Raw genomic sequence first — 21,198 nt, forward strand, 5'->3', positions numbered from 1 at the left:
AGCCAAATGCTAGAGAAGACTTTACAATTCGACGTTACGACGTCGATTTAGCTGGGAAATCCTTGATCGTTGCTGTCGTGTCCAGCGAAATTCAAAGAGGTCTTTAAAATCGTAGAGGAAGAGGGAAAAGGAAAAGGAGAGAGAAAGAGAGAGAGAGGGGCAGAGAGATAAGGGCTTTAGAGGGCTTATAGAGAGAGCTGTTTCACGTTTGAATCTCGCCTTATCGCCGGAGAGTGTTTTTATTGTCGTTATATTTCCTTTGTTTTCTTTGCCCCTTTGTTCCACAGCCTTTGGGTTTTGCACTCGCAGCAAGGGCGTCGTTTTCCTACCGACCTACCTCTTTATTTCGCGAATTCTCTAAACAAAAAAGGATCCTTCGATCCGGTAATCGATGAACTCGTACTGCGATCTCTCCACGGCCTTAGAGCGTTTTCTCTATTAGGAGAAACGCTCTATGGTAGACGAGTTAATTACGATTAATTTCAAGTTTTCTTTTGATAACGTTTGGAATATTTTGTCCTCTGTCATATGCGCGATACTTCCTAACTTTAAGTCCAACGTTCACGCATCTCACGCAACATTTGCAATTTCCTGCGCTTTTGTGGATTTGTAACAAGCGAGAACTCGTTATCGAACTTCTTAACAACGACCAATCGGGGAAACTGGCGCGCTACTTGAACTCGCGCATCCAAAATACTACTGAATAAGATCACCATAGAATCGAGTTCAAACATTCAACAGATCCTTCCCTCTCTGTCATCCGTTTGAAACCGAGCATCCGCCATCCCTTCTGTCTCATTTCGCGTTTAATTTCGTATTCGAGGGTTCATTTGCCGCGTTGAATGGCCGTATAAGTACTATTCAAGTTGTCGTTTAGCCCGTACAAGTATCTGCCTCGAAGCAGGTCAGTTTTTTCTTCCTTTTCTCTTTTCACGTCTCTGTTATCTCAGCGTTTCGTCCTCGATAGCAACGACCTATAGTATTTTGCCAGCATATAAATAGCTTCAAGAAAGCTTTAACAAATACCGTTCGTCGAACGTCCATAAAACACGTACGCGTGTGTATCTCGGAGTAAGAAACGAGCTTGCATTTTTTCGTTGCAGCATATAGGAATAAATTCCGATTGGTTACAATGACTCCGGCCTAATCTATCTCGAAGAGATAATCCCACTCGCACGATTGTTCTCTTTCGATCGTTAAAAAGCCACGCAACGTATCGCGATGGCGATTCTATCGTGCAATTTCTCAGTTTGAGATGCGTAGATACGGTGTAAACGTAGTTCCTCTAACAAGCAGGACGACTAGGTCCTCGAAGCTGGTCGGCTTAACCGCTGGTTAATCGTCTTGCGAATATTTCACCGAGCAATTTTCCCGTTGAATAACGGCCAAAGGGAACTTTAGATTGCATCAACGCCGAGCGCTTTTCTCTTTTTGATCCCTTCAAACCATGGTGAAAAATCTGCGAGCTACGTCATCTTGGTCAAAGCGATAGTCGAATTTTCAGACGTATAGTCTTTGAAACAGATCGGTCTAGGATCACCGATTGTAGAATTTCTACCTGTACAAGCTACAAATTAGCCTTGTATCGTCGCTATTAACTCATTTTTTAACATTATATATACATAATATAACGTATTTGTCCCAATAAGAGCAAAAGAGTTAAACGAACCGAATTTAGATTTTGTACGACTAAGGATTAATTTTCAGTTGTACGAATAACTGGATTTCCGGTGTAAATATGACATGGTTGAGAAAGAGCGTACTATCGGAGTAAACTACTATTGTCCGATATGAGACTTGGAGAAGTAAGTTTGAAAAAGCCATTATTCCAACTGGCAATTCTTTTTTTCTGTACTCTATTCAGTATTTTTTCCAGAGGAAGAATACGAAGAAGTTGTTCTGCATCGATTAGCGATTTCAGCCCGAAAACATATACTGGCCACTGACCGACTTCGAAGTTAAAAGCATCGTTACGGATTTAATATAAGTTGGGAAAGAAGTCCAGTTGCTGGTACTCGAAGTAGAAGGAAATAAGACAAACGAGAACGCCGTACTTTCAGCAAAAGGTGAGGAACAAAATCAACCGTAACGAGCGAGAACTTTCAAGACTTTGTTCGTAGAGCGTCGCAACGCTATGCGCGATTGTAATGCCGCTTTCATGCATTTTCAAATTCCTCGATGTCGTGACAAGTGATATTCGGTTCGCTAGAGTTACACGATGTAAAAATGATCGTTGATGGCGGAACCGAAACGAAACGAGAAATTACTTGTAAAAACGAAGCATTGTTTTCGAGTAACTGGAAATTGACAATAGTTAAATAATAACTCGTATAGTTAAAAGATATTATTATCAAAATTAAAACGATGTAAAATATCGTCGTATAACGAAATAAAAATAAAAATATCAATATTACCGTGTATCAATCTGATCGTATACATGTTCCTATTTACCATTAATAATTCGAGCATAAAAGTAATAAAAATAAAAATAGGGGAGAATGCTTCGCGAAGCACGAAATTAAAAATCTGTTTGCCTAAATCACGGAGGCATAGTAACGTGGTTCCTTTATACGTTTATTAAAAACCTATCTTTCATTTTCCGTATATTATCGTCCTAAAAGGAAACCTCTTTATGATTCAAAGTCGTCCGTGAAATTTGCAAAATTAAAACTGAACGCGTACGATCGTAGAGCGTTCTTTGCGAAAAATTACTTTATTGTTCGACGCGTGTTCTGATCAGTGAAGAGGCGGGGTTAAATATCTGACAAGACTGACTGACAAGAACTGTCCGAAACGTTTCTAGCTGACATTTTTAACCGACAGGAAAACGCTATTAATTACGAACCTATTCGAAATAGCAAAGAAATATTACGTTCGAATAAACGCTGCTTGCCTCTAGTAGGACGGTCAGAAATGTTCGATGAAAATATTTTCCAACGAAGCAGCATCGAATATCGTCTATCGACGAAAACAGTATTCGCCGGTAAAAAGTATTGGATTCCCAGATGAGATGTAAGATGAGAGACCAAATATACCATGGTCCGATACTGTCTTTACAAAAATCTTTTAATCGTAAGATTACCCAATAGATGGTGATACACCCGGTAAAAAGCTACCGAAAAACTATGCATATTTTAGTCGATAAAATGCCAATTCTATAAAAGTTTTCAAATTTCCTTACCAACTTTCCGAGCAATTCAATACGGTAGAAGTTCGCTTATTCGAATTCGTCGAAGGCTGAACAGTTCATATATATATACATAACTGGAGTTGGTTGATTCTCCTCTCTACTACCTATGATTTTTCGTTGAAGTAACACAAGTTCACGTTCGATAGAACTTTGTTTAATCAGGCATTAACTACAGTTTCGTTTCGATAAACGAAATTACACCGTAAGCGTTTTATTTTCACATAATTTCTCTGCCTCTTAATACATCGTTACTAAAAACGTGTTCTATCGTTCTTACAGATGCGAGAATTAAAATCCATCCGACTCCAATTATATCGCTTTTGTAAGAATTTGTACATGCGTGGTTGGGTGATTAAAAAATTATTCGGTTAACGAATTAAGCGCATTGAAACGCGATGAAACGAGAGAAAAAATATTTTAGTTAACAAAGTGAAGAGAAACTTACCGAGTACACCAAGACGAAAATTAATAGAAACGACGATAAGACGACCATAAGCAGCCAACGCAGTGCCGTCGAAGGAATTTCCAGCGCCCCATGAATAGGAATCACCGTGAATTAGAAGAAGGGCTGGTAATAAGTCTGGGGTACTACCTGCAACGTTGGATCGTTATCGTTAATCGCTTTATCTACGGCTACAAGAATTTCTGGTTATTCGTCAAATGTTGGACGCTGTAACAAAATTGGAGAGAAAAGATTAAAACGAGAAATATTGCAAACTTACAGGGATGATTATTCTGTACGTCGCAAGTTGTTTACATGGACGTTGCCTTTCCTTTTTGCAGATATTATTACGAGAAAATAAAATAAATAAATAAAATACCGTAGGTTGTAAAACTGATTAAAAATATGAAAAAATCAACCCATCGTATGATAAAGATTCGTGCGTAGGTATATACGTATATCGGTAATTCCATTATTGTACAATTTTTCCATGATTAATACTTTCGTTTTTTTTTTTTTTTTTTGTTTCTTTTTTATTCGAACACGAGAAAAGGGAACGTACGCAAACGAGAAGCATTTTCCTCGTGTGCTTTCAGTTTCGCAATTTTTTCTGTTTCCACGGCCAGGTCTGTGTTTAAACGTGAAATAAAAATAACGCAACTGCCCGATCAGACGAAATTTTTCCTAGCCTTTCCTGGTCCGATATTTTTCGACGAAATAAAACCTGATTAAATTCGACGAAGGTACGGAGGCGTACATCCATTGTCGATAAAAATTTATAAACGTCGAGCGATTGCGCGGCAAACGAATCGATTTGCAACATTGACACGATCATAGCGTTTTAATTTCATTCGTTAAACCTTTTACAAACTGCTGTTATTCAACGTTAGAATGAAACAATATAGTGGAACCATAGTTGCCCGTGTTATGTTACTTCCATGTAATGAGCTTACAACTATTCTATACTTAAGACTATACTATGCAATAGAATAGAGAATTTGAATATCGCTATTGTTAGTGTTATTATCAACGTTATTATCACTACCGTCTGCGTGAAATTTACGAAGCCGCCAGAGTACCATACAGACGCTGTCTAGTAAGGTCTTGTTAGGAAACTGCAGCATTCAACGAACGAACAACGTAGACGCGGGAATCGATATTCATCGATAGCACTAAGAATTGATATTCACGTGGTAATGCAGCCACGTGTATTCGTATATGTATATGGATATTTGATGTTCGATATTCGATATACGATATTCGATATTCGATATTCGATATTCGATATTCGATATTCTATACGCATGCGCGCAAATAGTATGCAAACATGATAGTAGAAAATATAATTGACTTTGGTGGAGAGTGTTAATTGTAATTTTTATCACTGTATAATCTCCGAGCGGTATTTAATTATCGGTTATTATTTTCATTTGTTTGAATTTTTTAGATAGATATACGATATATGATAATCACCGAAAGATTTCTAAACTGAAACACCTCGACAAAAGTTTTTAGAAGCCTCGTGTTGTACATTGGATATTTTGGATATATAGCTTCGTACATTTTTGTCATTCGGTGGATATTTAAATCATCGATATTCATTGGCTACTGTTAATATTCAATGGTAATATTGTAATTTATCAAATCAATATTCATCGATGAAATCCATATTTATCGGTGCTGTGGAATATTGATTTTTGAATAATTTAGTAATCCCACAAACTAATATTTCACGCAACCGATTATTAATTATGTAAAAATTGCATTCCCAGTTTCGAAATAATCCACTGTCCGAAGAGCAGGAAGGGAGAATGAAACAATTTATAAATCGTGTTTCATTGTCGCGCTTATTTCGTTTCTTTCCCCTATATCTTTCACGATTTTTCATAATTAAGCAAAAGTCATTTGCAGTAATTACCTACTGTGTATTACTAATAATTTTCGCGTCAGAAATTCAATGCTTTTAATGTATACCTTTTACATTTATTATTATTATTATTATTTGTTTATTATTATCGAAAGTGGATAACGGACATCTTCAAATAGAAAAAATTAAAACGTGTACAAATGTTTCGTTTATCATTTGAATTATTTACTTTCGTGAATTGCAAACACGATAATTTGAAACAATTTAAAAACGAACGCGGCTTGAAACAATAAACTTTACCATAAAATTAAAATATAATCTTCATGTTTCGCGATAAGCGTTGAATAACAAAATTTGCATATACTTTCTGGGGTAAAAGGACGAGACAAGAGGACGAGCGAAGCAAGATTTAAACATGTAGCACATCGTAGAAAAGAAGTACCTTGTCGCTTGGTAGTTTCCCGTAAAGTCTTTAATAACGGTTAGCGTAAAGGTGCAACAACGCCTTTAATTTAGAAAATACAGTCGAGCAATTAAGTTAAAAGCAAGTCAAGCACTCAGGTGCAATTGCGAATAACGCACAGAGTTTCTTCGCTCTCGTAACGAATCACAAGCAACCAAATATTGTCCGGCTTTTCAATTTATAAATGGATAGTGCCAGAAAACCATTATGGAGTGCTACGTACGAACAAGTTATCGAACATGTCGTCGTACATACATCGATTGAAAACTGTAGAAAATATAATTCTACGTACTGCTGAAACACCGTATGGACGTTAACGCGAGTAAAATGATCATTTGTATCGTTATTTTCAGACACTTTCTTAAGGTAATATCTCCTTCTGTGCATACAATTTTATTTTCACACGTAAAAATAACACATTTTTACTACAGATATATCGCACTTTACCATAAAAAAGGCAACTCGGGAAACATGTTTCTCGAACGATCTTTACATCTTTTGACAAACTAAAGTTCTTCAGTCGTATCGCTATCATAGCAAAGGCGTAATACATAAGGTACGAGTTTAAAGTATGTACGTCGTATTTGACGAATGATCTTTCCGAATCTTCCCTGTTTGCGTCATAGAGTAAACCATTGGATATTGGTATCGGAGGAATCATTGTTTGGATTATGAAAATAACGAGAGATAAATTCAACGCAGGCTTTCGTGCATCTGCGACAACTAATAAATAGATACGCAAAAACGTATAAAAATCTGCAAAGATACAAAGGTACATAAAATATCAAAATTGAGGAGCGAGCATACGTTATTATCGTTAAAAATCCTTTGGCTGTTTTCGAATTTGAAAATAAAAGCTCGTCCGCGCAGTATCTCGACGGTATTTGGATCTTCCCCGATACGTTCCAGGCGTGTTGATTTTTTCTGCGCAACGATCTAAACGTGAAAACGTGGATAACGCTGCCTATATCCTCGACCCGTATAAACATATTGTACACGTCTGAAAACGAAAGGACCCTTTAAAACAAGCAGGTTTGCCAGAAAAATCGATTTTTTATGAAGGCTGATTACCATTTACGTTCATAAACGGCAGAGGGAATAGGCTGGAGAACTTTGTATCACATCGTTACTCCACGGTCCAAGTTACGTCCAAGTTCCACTCCCTGAGGACGAATCAGCACGTTCACGATTCATGAAATCGCATAATTGTCCATGAACGAGCCACAACGCTCCTACCGTGGCGCTATAAGCGATGGCGGACAAGACGAGACGTCCACCTGTTGCAAAATCTGACATGACACTGCACTATCGTGCCAGACCGGACAGATAGGTGACTAAACCGAGCCACTATCAACGTATCCTCTATCCGGTAAACCAGAGATCGTATCTTGGATAAATTTACGGGTGATCCGATATTTTGCATTACCTCTGACATCTGGACCGCCTAATCTACCCTTATCGCGGTTCGGTACATCTGATCGCGCATAACCCTCCACTGTGTTTGCGAATCGAAATTTTACCAGATGCGCCATGTTATCCGAGTCGATGCGATGCGCGGATGTTAAACGTTGTTCCTCGAGACCTTTTCGAGTTTGATTTCTATAGCGTAAGGATACTCAACGAATTAATGAAACTTAATATTATAATATATATTCATTTATCACAATTTATTTATAACAATATGCCCTCATTAAGTAAAACGTGAGAAACTAATGATCGATATCAGGCATCTCGGAGTTTGTAGGTTTTCGATATTTTCAAAAGTTTCACGTCGCGAAAAAAGAACGTTTAAAACAGTTTAGCACAACGACTCGTCCCTCCTTCCTTTCGCAAGACGCGAAATTGTGTATACAGGGTCAGCAGCTTTATTTTCTTTCGTTCCAAGTTGGACAAATACAATGTCTTTGATACCGAATGCTGCCAGTAAGGTTACGAATTATTTCACCATGTTTATAAAGATCGAAGTGATCATTGTGTAGGATTGTGTAGATATCGCTTGTATACATGCTTTGTTTATATTTTAGATGTATATATTTTTTTGTGTAGATCGTTAATCCGTGTTCGCCTCCTCCCCCCTCCCACTGCCACTTTGGAAGTTGCTCAGCGAAACTAAGACACCGAGGAGTCATTCAGTCGTCTCCTTTCGTACCGACAACGTGGATCGCGTTGCGTCAGGTTTGTAACGTATCCCATTGGTGGCGTCGGTTCTTCGTTACTATCATTACTATCGTTACTATCGTTTATATCTCGTCATTAATATCGTTTAATTAATACACATTTATTTAACGATTCATTGAACGTTAAGATAATGAAATTAAGCGACTTTCTGAATTTTTTGTTTTAATTTTTCTTCGATCGTCTATTTATTTTAAACGATACTGTTACCGGTAGCTTCCATCGTAAGCTTTCGTAATACAATTTGAGTTTGATCGTGTTTGCGTTTAATTATTTCTATACATTTCGTGCAGGTTTGTGTAATATTTTCGTAGATGATAAATTAATTGATATCGCGGATATAGCGAAGCACTCTCCGCGTTTGATTTTGAGATTTTTCTGTTTCATAAATATTACCAATTAGCGTTGCAAAACAAGAAGAATATTACGCTCCGCTCGCGGTTTGTCATTCTGGCTCCTGCTTCGTTTTTTCTTTTTTTTTTCAACGCCCCTTTGTACTACGTTTATTACTGAAAATACTTCTGTACAAGACATATTTCTTTGTTAGCGCTAACGTTACCATGACTGCTAAAGTACAGAACTATATTACGCATGTAATATGTATATACATGTACGAAATTGTGTGCGTTTTCGTACGTAACAAACTATTATAACGAAATCTTTTCGATCGCGATATTTTTAACGGTAATATAGAATTTTATAAATATTCGAACTTCATTTGCGTGAAACAAAAGTTGAATCGCGATCATCGTCACGTTTCTAGCAAAAATTCTGCAAAAAATGATTTACGCGCATATCTTTCGGTTCGCTATGTTGCAAGTCGCTATTTTGTTGCAGGGAATAACAACAGATACCGCTAAAAGTTAAAAGACAAAGCAAGCGATTTTATAATAATCGGGTTTTCTCTTATCTTAGCTATTTCAAATGAAATTTTCAAGTTTTAATTCAGTTTAAATTCAATTACTCAAAGTTCATTTACTTGGAATTCTTGCTTTCAATTTTCCTAGTTTCGATTAAAAAGATACAAATGATTCTCTGTTTTTGCTAAAATTTAATCAAGAGTAATTTAATATAATTGCTAATCGGTACTTTATTTTTCATATATGAAATGTTCTCGTTTCAGAGATACCTGTTTTTTTTTTTTTTTTTTTTTTTTCATGTACTAATCCAATAAACGAGTCTTTTTCAGATTTATCAATTTACAGAAAATTACATACATTTACGTACATTTCAGTTACATATTTGATTATTTCGTTTGAATATATTCATTTATATTTCATATAAAGGAGGTGAACAAAAGAAAAGAGTTAAATGTTACGAAATAATGTTTGCGGCTTACCAGTCAGGAGGTAATTATACATATTTTATAGAATTTTACCAACCTTTCGCAGATTAAATTTGTTTCAGGGTCTTTCGAGGCATCAGAACGAAGGGGGACTCATGCTCCATACGATATCCCTTCTCTTTCCTTTTATCACATTTAGATTATTACGTAGATAGAGTAGACAGATATTTAGGTTTTTACGTAGGTGCGATTTATGGTTAGGTTGGCTACCTTGAGGTTGTAATCTAAGTAAGTAGGTAAGGTGTAGGTAGCAAATAGGTTGACACAGTAGTAAGAAGTATGGCATGGTAGTAAAAGCATGACATCGCAGTAAAAGCATGTGACATTGTACAACGTATATATTATGCAGTAGTTAATTCTATACGGCACATATTTCATCATATTCTCTCGTCCTTTTTGTTCAACTCTTGATTGTAATTAATCATTGTAATTTTTAATCACGATCAATTAGTTTTCTCTTTCGCGATAAAAAAAGTTAAAAATTTTAATGCGCATACATATATATATAAAACAATGCCCCGTATAGAATTACGATTGGATTAAAATTTAATTTAATTTTTAGATTTCAGATTTTCACGTATCCTAACCAGGTTTCCAATTTTCGCGTCGGTTTTTCTTATCAAGGCTCTTTTCGCTGTTTGTTTCGAACGTTGCGCAAACACACACCGAAAAGAATATTTATTCGACGATGAATAAATTTTAGATCTTTTTGCGCAAAAGGAGGATGAATGGGTCGCGGATAGGGTGGGTCTCCACTCGCAGCGCCTCCTCGCAGTGAGACCCGGGCATAATATAACGTAATAACATAATAATATAGTATAATTACCGATTGTATCGCTATACAACAAAGCAATTAACCGTATAACTGGTATAATTGTTAATTATATGACTGCGACTACGCGTTCGTATCAGTGCATCTGTCGTATATTACATTAGCGAAATATAATCTAGATATAATTTAAAAGCGTAACTAATAATAGGTACTTTTGGCACTTAATAAAGTATATGTATTCGACGTACAAGTTTGTTGCATTCGTGTCCTTGAATCTTTTCATCTATAAATCGGATTACAACAAATCGTTGATCTTTTTTTCTTGAGTCTTGATAAAGTCGCAAAAACCAATAAAATAAGGATATAGTATTATATTTATTTGTGCTATATAAAAGTTCTAATTAAACGATACTTGCATTGAATTTGTTGGAAATTTCGCGACGCGAAATCCAGAACGTAGAAAAGTCGAACGTACGATTAGCATCCATCGACCGAACGAAACTTGCGGTCGGGGAATTTCCAACCGTCTTGAGATCTTAACGAGAGATCTTGAAGTCGTTACCAGAAGTGGAGGTGCAGCTAGAATTTAAAAATATCCCAAAGGAGAGACGATTCGGGGGGAAACGTAGATCACCTTGGGCTCTCTTCATTACCTTTCACGGTATTGTAAAAAAAGAAATCCAGTCGGGAAAAGGGAATAGAAAGAAAGCAAAAAAGAAGGAAGAAGAGCGGGGAATGGGGGATGGGAGAAGAAAAGAGCTTTCCAAGAAGAATTAATTCTCCCGACTTCTGACCTCTTCCATGCACGTCCGCTCGATTTTATCCGACTGCATCCATTCAAAAGCGAATGAATCTCGAGGAAATGTGACGTTTTCCAACCAATGGAAATAACAAATTGCTTTGTGGACAAAAATTTTCCCTCCTTTTCGGTTTAAATCTGCGATTATTATTTACCGATAATCAGTGTCGCGACATTTCACGTAGTATTCGCATCTTTTTCAAGTATTTACAATTGTAATGCGCGTAGAAACATCGTTACACACGGTAAACGCTAAAAGACGAACATTATCTTTTGTTTATTGTACCAATTTTCCAAACGATTACATACAAGGAGCGTAAGTTTATAGTACGTGATCGATAGAATTTCTTTAAAAACCACCTCAAAGTATTGAAATTTCGCTAAATATAAACGATAGGAAAACATGGAATATGCGAACCACGCGGTATTCGCCCGAACTTTTCGCTAAACTTGTCACAGTGATTTCAGTTACACGCTACCTCTTACACGCATACGATATAAAGAGATTCGTTTCTCTGTAATATCTCGTGCAAAGTCGGTGTCGAATTTTTCTCAAAAGACAAGTACTACTTCTAAGCTGTTACCGATTGATTCTTCTCTTCCTTCGGTCTTCTCCTCTTCTTCGTCATCTTCCGTGTGATTCGTCCGTCGTTGGCCTTCGAAGTAAACGTCGATCAGACGCGAGGCCACCTCACTCCCGCGGTGCTTGCAGGTTCTTTCTCGTTAATCGAATAATCATCTGCAATGCACTACGGAATTGAAGAAGCAACGCGAAAGTCGTTGAACCAACAGCGCCTTCTCCTCTTCCTATTTCGCTTCTTATCACTCTGTTTAGCGTCCCTTTTTCGAGTTCGTGACCTCCGGCATTCTTGCTCGGTGACGTTCAATTCTGCCGTTACAAATGGAGAGAGGAGGGCAGCAATTTTCACCGGTTTTTCAGATAAGCCCGACGACCTCTCATCCGCTTTCATTCTTTTTTCTTCTTCTTCGTTCCCTTTGATGTCACGGAACGATATTCCCGTGCGCAAGAGGATATGCATGCATTGTCGCGGAGAGATTACACGCAGCGCAGTGTGTAGGAGCGAGAGTATGAAACAGAGGGGGGAAAAAGAGGGAATATAGTCGAATAGCGCGACTGGTTAAGCGCTAAAGTTCGCGGAACGAGAATTTTACACTGGCGAATTTGATACGCGTATTTGCGGAAGGTAAAACTAGGCAACCCAGCTAGATACCCTATGCAGAGGGCACGTTCTACTCTTTAGATTTTACATGTATTTCTCTTTACGTTCTACTTGGCTTTTAGATATTTTTTCATAACAGAAAAATCACCTTTAATCTTTTGGTTTGCAGGCTTTTTTTTTTTAGCAACCAGCTAATTCGTTGATCAACCTACTCATTGAATTTTACCTATTTTCTGTAATACATTACACATAGTGATCGCGTTCTCTGCAATTAACGGCGCTATTATCATCGAATCGAGTAAACGAAAAAAAGAGAAAAAGAAAAAAAAAAAAGAGAGAATATAATTACAATGGAAATTCGTATCGTTAAAAAAAATGTAATCTAATACAAAGATTCGGTCGAATTGAAAAATTGATGGAATTTTGTGCATTCTTACGTTTCAAACGATTCAACGTGTAAATCGCAGGATCGTCGTTACTACGATTTTGATACGATTACATTCTAAATTTTCGCAGTCCTGACTACGGATCGGGTCATTCTTATCACGTTTTTCCCCGCTCGTTTGTCTCGGTCTCGCTAATACAGGCATTCAACGTCACAACGACGACTTCCTTAATTTACCAAATTTCAGACATCCCCACTTTTTCCCACGTCACGTTAAACGCGTAAACCCTACCGCTCAGCTTTCAGCGGTGGTCCGCTTTAACGCTCGCGTCTCCCCAGGGTTAATCCCTCGTGGTAAAAAGAACGTTATGTTTCGAGAACGGCCTGCACAAAGCGTTATCACTTTTAATTACTCGTTTTCAGCCAGCTCGCCGCGATAACTCGGCCCTTTAACCAGACGCCCGGTCCACAAAATGCGCTGTCCATTCCTCGCGACCAGCTGAAACGCTTTAAAACATCCCGCTGCCGACGGGTGGTCCTTCAACGTTAAAACGAGACGACACAGCTCGGTGCGGCGCGTCGTTGCACATTGCGACGAAATAACACCAACGAACGATCGTAACAAGCACTCGAACAAAACGTTTCTGTAATTCACTTTGTTCCCTGTTTTTCGCTATACGATCGAATTCGTGGTGAAATTGACCTGGCTTTTATAAAGTCGACCATTTACGTGCAAATCTAGTTGCGCAAAATGTACTTTCGTCATTTTCAAGGCTATTACCTGTAAGAGTATTACCACTTTGCCACAAATTTTGTTGTGTAAAATTAATACGAAAATGTTATATGTATAAGGAAGCTTATATATACACGCATATATTTCGGTGGAATTGGTTCGATAGAAAAAGGTTATCAAGATTCGTCGACTATCTTTATTGCTTGTTCCATGAAAAATTTGTTCTTTCATGCGAAATCGATATTCATCCGAGAAAATTCGCTGCCACGAGTCTACAGTAGAATTTTTTAATTAAATTTGTCGGCCTTCGTCGATCTCAAATGCCGTTATTAAATGAATAACGAGTGCTGTTTCGTTATTCAACTTTTCTACCAATTAACCCATTCCGCTACAAAATGAGGCTTTGTAAATCGTAATTTTAATTATCAAGTATATCGAGTTTTATTTCTTTCGATCTTTTATTTTTCAAAATATCTTCATCTCCCATTAGTTTTATCGCGACTGAATCTTTTCAGTTATTACGATGTACGATGTTCGTTCCATTCTAAAGTTTGAATTAACTCTTTATATACGTACGAATTACATTCTGTATAATCTTTCCTATCGTTACCTTTGACAGATGTGCAAGATGTTAAGAAAAACGAGCTCGATAGTCGAGAAGCTTGTGACACTCACCGAGAAGGGTAACATATATCTAATCGACATAGGTCCGTTATGAATATAACGAACGTAAGTTTTGCACGACGATAAATGATGTTGAACGAACCTGAAAGGACGTTACATTGTAATTCTTATATCATGATACAGGAATATATCGTATATCATATATTTTAAAAATAGGAATTATTAAAAGGCGATACGCGTTAGTTAACTAGTTTCCATAGCCTTATTTAGCGCACGAAGGGCGAATCGCTCCTTTTGATCGCAAACAGCTTCGCTTTGAGTTTCTCAAGCACTCTTGCGGCAATTGCACCAATTACATTTTCCAACAACAAATATTCGTATTCGTCGGACGCGCAACGTCGCTCTGCGAAGATATAATAATCCAGACAGCGTGAAAATTTAATCCTCCAGTGGCCAAAACTTTACCAGTAACTTCGAAACTGAAACTAGCGTGCGTTTCTTCGTGCTAAATGACACCCGAAGGATTAGGGGTAGTAAGCCAAATTCGATCTTCGCAATAGTTGTAACGGCTGCTGCCTTTTACGGTACTTTGAATTCATCGTTACGAAACATCGATGGAGACAGTACCTGTAGTTAATTTGTTACAAGGTTCGTTCGATTATTATCACCGAGTGTGAGGAACGTAGTTTGGAAATTCAAGACAACGATAGACAAAATGGAAAGAAATTCTTACGTTTCGGTACACGATTATAGCCTAAAAAAACGTAAGTTATGTCTATACTTTTCCATAATTTAACTATATTCTCAAAGTATACGATCGTATACTTCGTATAATTATAACGATATAATTGCTAAAAAGTATCGGCGCTTTATTTATCATCAGTGTTTCGGTCGGAATATAAGGTTTTAGTTATCTATATCACATTGATATTTTTCGATATTTAGTTTAACGTGAGACAGTTAATACTTCTGACGCGTGAAAGAAACGATTGCGGAAAATATAACTTTATCGATATCAAAACGTATAGAAAACGTGTGATCGTACTTTGGTTGGGAAGCGTTAAACTGAATTTGGCTAGGAAACTTTCGAGTAGGTTAGCTTGACAAAAATACTCGCAAAAGTGTATTAAACATATACGTGTATCTAACGGTGTGTTATTATAGACGTTTCAAGAATTCAGCCACTTGGCCAAGACTTGCTTCTTCGACGAAGAAACGCGAACCGTAACAATCTCGATCCGAAACATCTTCCACCGATGGTCCGATTATTTGTTAATATTAACGCTTTTATCCGATCAATTTACGCCACATCTCTGCTATTTCCTCGTTCTCGTCCTCGTATTTCCGACAACTCTTATCGAGAGGAATGGGGTGTACTTAAACGACGAGAAGACGATGGCGGTAGAAGAATGGAGAGGTTACGGATAGCTGTATCAAGTATGATGTATTACACGTATAAAGATACTCGTGATAGACTGTTATAGTTTCAGTGCATCGTTTTAAAGTGGCCATTCGAGCAAACGGGTCGGAATTTACGAATTTACATGGCCGTTACACGATGCAGCCAACGGAAAATAGGGCTATAAAAATATTCAGTGCATAGCGGACGATGCAACAACCTCTATCGATATTTTTCTTTTTTCACAATCCGGGTTCGCGACGATGGACGCTGCAAAAAGATATCGTATCATTTTCGACATCTTTGTAATTTGGTATATTATGCGATTTGAACGAAAATATACTTTTGTCGTGTTTTATTCGCTCGTTTCGCTTTAAGAAGCTAAACTTTGCAAACATCCGATATCTTTTTAACTAGCCTGATATTCGATCGCGAATTTTCAATATCCACGATCGCTAGGAAAATACGAAAAGGGCGATAAATTAACGACGCTTCGATACCGTCACCGTTGGATTTACGCGTCGAAATTCTCTTTGCCTAATTCCGTGAAACACGGTCCGTGAGCCCAATCCACGAGGATGATTTAATTAGGACGTTCAATTAGAACGCATCAGCGGCTGCCCTTCGAGATTACCAAGCCACTCAAAGCCCACCAACCCTTCCTTACTTCCGTCTCGCTTTTCCGTTTCACAGAACGCGAACAATCGTGTGTTTCGTAAACGATGAAAGATTTCGCTGAACCACCAATAGAATTCCACTCTTATCCTCTAACAAAATTTTAGAAACACAAGCTACTTTCTCCTAACGTAGACAACCAACGATAACGTTCAACGAATATCATTATTTTGCAATCGTTGCAATTTTGGAATATTAACGCTATATATTGTAGTACTAGGCGGTAATACTCGTATGTATCTTGGAAATTTTTTCATAAATAAGAAAGTAAAAATTGGCGCTTTAAAGAAATAGAGATAGCAGATCGACGAGTAATGTAAAAAGCTGATTAGCTAACACTTTTTCCACATATACCGATATTTTGCTAACAAAATGATGAAACAGTCATTTTTAATTTTTCGTCGAACCACTGCGTGGCGACGTCGATCGGATAAAAATTATATTACTGATTTTAAATCTGTTGGGATTATCACGATTGGAAATCGAGAACAAACGATGTAATAATACGACCGATAATTATGGGACGGGAGAATGGAACGATAAGTATGTTATCCGATGACATGAAAAACTGCTTAGAAGAAACGGAAGAAACTAACAAAGTCTTGTCCGATCGTATTTCCCAACTATATCGAACGATACACCGATGTAGCTTTTTGTATATATGAACGTGTATATCGTATACGTATCCGCAATCGCGCCGAAAACCGAATTGCAACGTATCGCGTGTGACAGTGATTTTCGTGAAATATTGAATATCTGATTCGCTAAAGCGGTTGTAACTGGTACACGGAAAATTACATAATCCCCGACATTAGCGATAATGTGTTCGACCGTGTCGATTAACGCCCTTGCACGCGTGCTTTTCAACTCGTTACTGCGGTTTCTGCGAATCGTTATCTAATTGGCGAATACTTGAACTACTTTCGCTCATAGAAGTTTCTCGATCTCGAAGATTTTTTTTTTTTTTATGTGATTTATGTCACCCAGTGCGTTGTTGAGACAATTTGTTTCAAACATTAAGATATCGTAGTTGACTGACTATCGTTCGTATAGAGAATAATCTAGAAAATAATGAAATTTTCTTCATTTTTTTACAGTCTTTTAAATATTTATCATCGTTCATATACTAAAATATCCTTTAGGCGTAAACATTTATAAAAATGTGCGAGTAATTCAAAATTTTCGATTTCAATAACTATAATTCTATGGCTGAATGTAAAACGAAAATCAGGAATAACAAAATTGCGTTGAAAATTTCATTCCCGCGAGAATCAAATTTGAAAACGAGTTTTCAAGAGAATTGAGTTTGAAAATTTGTCGAGTATACCGTATCGGGTTAATTCTTAAGTAAACGCGTTTAAATCCAGCTTGCTCGAGAACGAGACTTCGAGCGGAAAAATTTGATTCTGCGTTTTCCGCTTATTATCGCGCGTAAAATAAATCTGCTGCCAATTGTCCGCTCCTATCTGACCGAGAATTTGTTACATACGCGACAAGTTTTCAAGCTTGATTTCCACCAACGCAGAGCTTCCGCTGTAATTTTGTTACTCTTGATTTTCGTTTTATTTTGAGCCATAGAATCTCTCCTCTTCGCTCGTACCTTGAATTTACACCCACGGCGTGTATATTTAAATATATAATATGCCTGAATGTGCGAAATAAACGTGTGCTTTGGAGCTAAGTGTTGTCGGTTTCAGTTTTTTGAGCAGAAAAAGAAACGATAATAATAATCGACAGGTAGGTACAAGCTTGGTTATGCCCGGCTTGAAAATCTTTCCACGTATGTTCTCTCGCACAGTAGAAAAGATTACGTAACGCGAATTGTTCCCTTGGAGCCGCAGCAAACGCACACAGCATCGCCTTTAAAAGATGGTACGATAGGAAACTCGGTCGATTCAGTTTCGAGATCTTTTAAAAATTAATTAGTCCCGCCCATGCGAGTACCGCTTTTCGGTCAAACTCGTAAACTTTAGAAATTCTCAGAAATTCGACTGAAAAATCGTTCATCCGTAAGAAATACAAATCGATCGCCACCACCGATTCAATAATAAATTCCAATATCGTCAAATAACCATTGGAAATACATTATATCAGTGGATATTGAAACGATTCAAATTCATATACGGTATCTGTTAACTCTTTCTCAAATATTTTATTCTACAGAGACACCATGTTGGACTATATACTTTCACGGATCTTTATTAGCATTAATTTCTTTAGCAATTTTTTAATCTACGCGTATTAATGTTTATCGTGCAAAAACGTGGATGAAAAGAAGCGACCAAAGTGAAATTCTCGTTGGCAAGGCTTATAATACGATTGCGAAGAAAAGCTATTTACAAGTCGAAATTGTAGAACATCAGGGCCGATAAATAATTATTATTCTCTTTAGGATCGTTAGTTCTTTTTGCACCGGGTATTCGTAGACGCGTTATAAATTCGGCTGGACGCATTTGCCAAGAGTAATTTAGAAATATCTTGCAAAGGTATTCGTTGCTGAAATTTCAACCTGAAGAAATACCTCGCGTTCGAGCAAAGGAACGTGAACGGGAGGTGGCGATATCGAGGAACCTGTTAATTGGAAGTTAATCAATTAATATTCATCCTGAACAGACCGAGGGAAGCTGGTCTTATTGAACTAAAGGGAGCTAAATTATTCCACCACGATACGATTAAATATTCGCACGAAACACGGTTATCCAACATTTATAATAAAAAAATTCATCTTTGAAACATACGTCCTACATTGTCTATATTCCAGAAGTAATTAAATTTTCATTATATTCAACCAAGTACACGTTGCTTAACCAATGCGATTCTTCTTTTAAAAAAAAATTGTCGGGGATGAGTAACCTTCGAACAAACGTTCAGTACGAAATTCGTGTCGCAAGCGAAGAGATGTCGGGAGTTTTCTATCGAAGAATAACCCGATTCACGAATTGAAAGCAAAAAATAAATTACGTTAATATTTATCTAAATTCTTATTCCAATATTATCGAATTACGCTGGACCAATGAACATCGATAAACGAGCATCTGTTTCCGATAGAAGAAGCGCCAGGCGTTTAAGCTGCGTTCAGAATCGAAATCTCGATCGCTTCTCGTGATTACAACGTAATTACGATATAGCGGAGAAAAAAAGCAGCGGATTCCGGGTGTGGTCCCCGATGCGCGCGTCCCGGGCAACCACGTTAATTGTCGTCATTAAATCGCTCCCGTAAACTCATTTACAAGAGCGTTACGCTTCGGTCGGGCAAGAAAAAGGATTTCCTGGGCGTTAAGTCAAATACGTTTCGCCCGGGGAATCTCATTTAAATACCCCGTCTGGCTCGCTCGAATGTTAGCAAAAGGAGAGAAGGAAACTACGCTGGTGGTGGAAGCGTAGTCCGGAATCCTACCCTCGCCCTCCCTCGTCCCCTCGCCCTCCTCGCCCTTTCTCTCTCTCTCTCTCTCTCTCTCTCTCTCTCTCTCTCTCTCTCTCTCTCTTATTTTGCTCGTTTCTGTATGGCTGACTGGTTTTCCCGCGGCCATATCGTGAAGCTAAGCTAAGCTTCTTACGTGCAGACGACCCGAAGCTTGCAACAACGGCGGCCGTTTCGAAACGCGACGTGCACCCATGCGCACCTAAGACGACGAGGCTGGAATATCACGTGGAAAAAAGTTTCGCTTCGCTCCGCGAAGCAGAATCTCCTTGGATAAAGCGTACTCTACGCTTATCTACTTTGCGTAAGCGAATTCCGACCGGCAGAGATTCTTGTTTATGCCGATGACGCGGCCATCCTAGGGGTGGTTAAGCTCGTTCGTCCGGGGAGACGATCCTGTCGATCGTGAAAATTTGCGGCTGCTTGACGCTCGTTTTATAAGCTATTCTTTATCAAGCGATTCGAATAATCTCCTGCTTTTTGTTATTCTATACTATCCGTGTTTAGAATTTGTTAATACGCTTTTGTACAGAAATTTTGTCGCGTTCTTCTATTTTCATTGCGACACAGCCAACGCTCTCGCTGGCTGTTGGACGCTTCTTAACGTTATGTCGAATTAATTTGCGTATCTCGGTATGCTTTGGTATGCACCTAAAGCATAAAGCATAAACAAATTGTATTGCGATTCGGTGTTAGCAGGGATTATTTCAAGAGTTTGTGTACTAAATTTAGTAGCCGTTCTGTAAATATTGGTCATGCTTTTAATCCCGTTATTAATTATCAGAATTGTATAATTAGTGAAAATTAAATCTTTGATTCGTTAAGATTATTTTCCTTCGCTGTTCCGTGATGCTTTTGGTTTTCAAGCGAATTAATCGACTAATCGAGCATCGACTAGTCGGACTCGAGACTTCATCCAACAGGAAAATGTTGCTTTCTTTCGTTTGATTTAATTTATTTGATGTTTTTAAGCGTTAAAGTCTCTGTCGATGAATATGTTTTGCAGAAAATCTGCCCGTCCGATAAAGAAACGAAAGAGCAACGACAGAGAGCAAAGAAAGAGAGAAACACGCCATCGTTATCCTTAATTGCAGTGTGTTGTATGTAACGGAAAATCGTTGTACGCGTCCGTGTTTCGCGAATGTTTTTCTTTGATACAACGTTTAACGTCCCTTTAGTCTCGTACGATGCTTTCGAGTTTCGCTTAATGCACCGATTGCTTCTTCGCCCGACAAAATATCTAAAAATACCGTTAATTATAGATGTTATATAATATTGGAAATATAAGATACCTTATACACAATGCCTTGGCTTGAGTATCGATAATTTAGAAAGCGTAGTTTCCATCAATGGTTCTTAAAATGAAAGTTGAGCTGTACCCTTAATTTGTTCCGATAGAAATCTCCACTTTTAACACGAATTAACCTTCTAACGAAATATATCGAACAGTTTAGAAATTTAATCGAAACGTTAAATAATATAAAATTGTCGAATACGTTGGAAGTATTAATCCCAGCATGGAAAATACAAAAACAGGATATTAAATAGCAAAGTTATATATTTTGTCATCGCATTCGAAATCCATATGTTGTAAAAGGTTAAATCATCCGGATCGCTGCAAATGACATGGTGAATTTAACCACTCGCGCGTTATACAAATAAATTTTCCCTATCGAGCTTCATCGCCTTGATTCTTACTTCAATGGTCACCGGTAATATGTTATTTC

The 21,198-nt window shown here is 37.7% G+C and overlaps 1 protein-coding gene and 1 long non-coding RNA gene across 3 annotated transcripts in view; one reads left to right on the forward strand and one right to left on the reverse strand.

Annotated features, from left to right (window-relative positions):
• LOC132910821 (neuroligin-2-like) overlaps positions 1-21,198 on the reverse strand; it is a 48,841-nt gene that overhangs the window by 16,373 nt on the left and 11,270 nt on the right. Inside the window, exon 3 of one of the 2 annotated variants that reach the window (XM_060966888.1) lies at positions 3,636-3,782. The exons of the other annotated variant lie outside the window; for it this stretch is intronic. Within the exon in view, the coding sequence (XP_060822871.1) occupies positions 3,636-3,782 (147 nt within the window). The remainder of the gene's footprint in view (positions 1-3,635; positions 3,783-21,198) is intronic. 2 annotated transcript variants of the gene reach the window in all.
• Positions 1,701-3,639, forward strand: LOC132910854 (uncharacterized). The gene is made up of 3 exons (XR_009658866.1): positions 1,701-1,805; positions 1,877-2,066; positions 3,470-3,639. It is a non-coding gene; the product is annotated as an uncharacterized LOC132910854 (long non-coding RNA).

Source organism: Bombus pascuorum, chromosome 9 (genome assembly GCF_905332965.1).
Source record: "Bombus pascuorum chromosome 9, iyBomPasc1.1, whole genome shotgun sequence".
NCBI lineage: Eukaryota > Metazoa > Arthropoda > Insecta > Hymenoptera > Apidae > Bombus > Bombus pascuorum.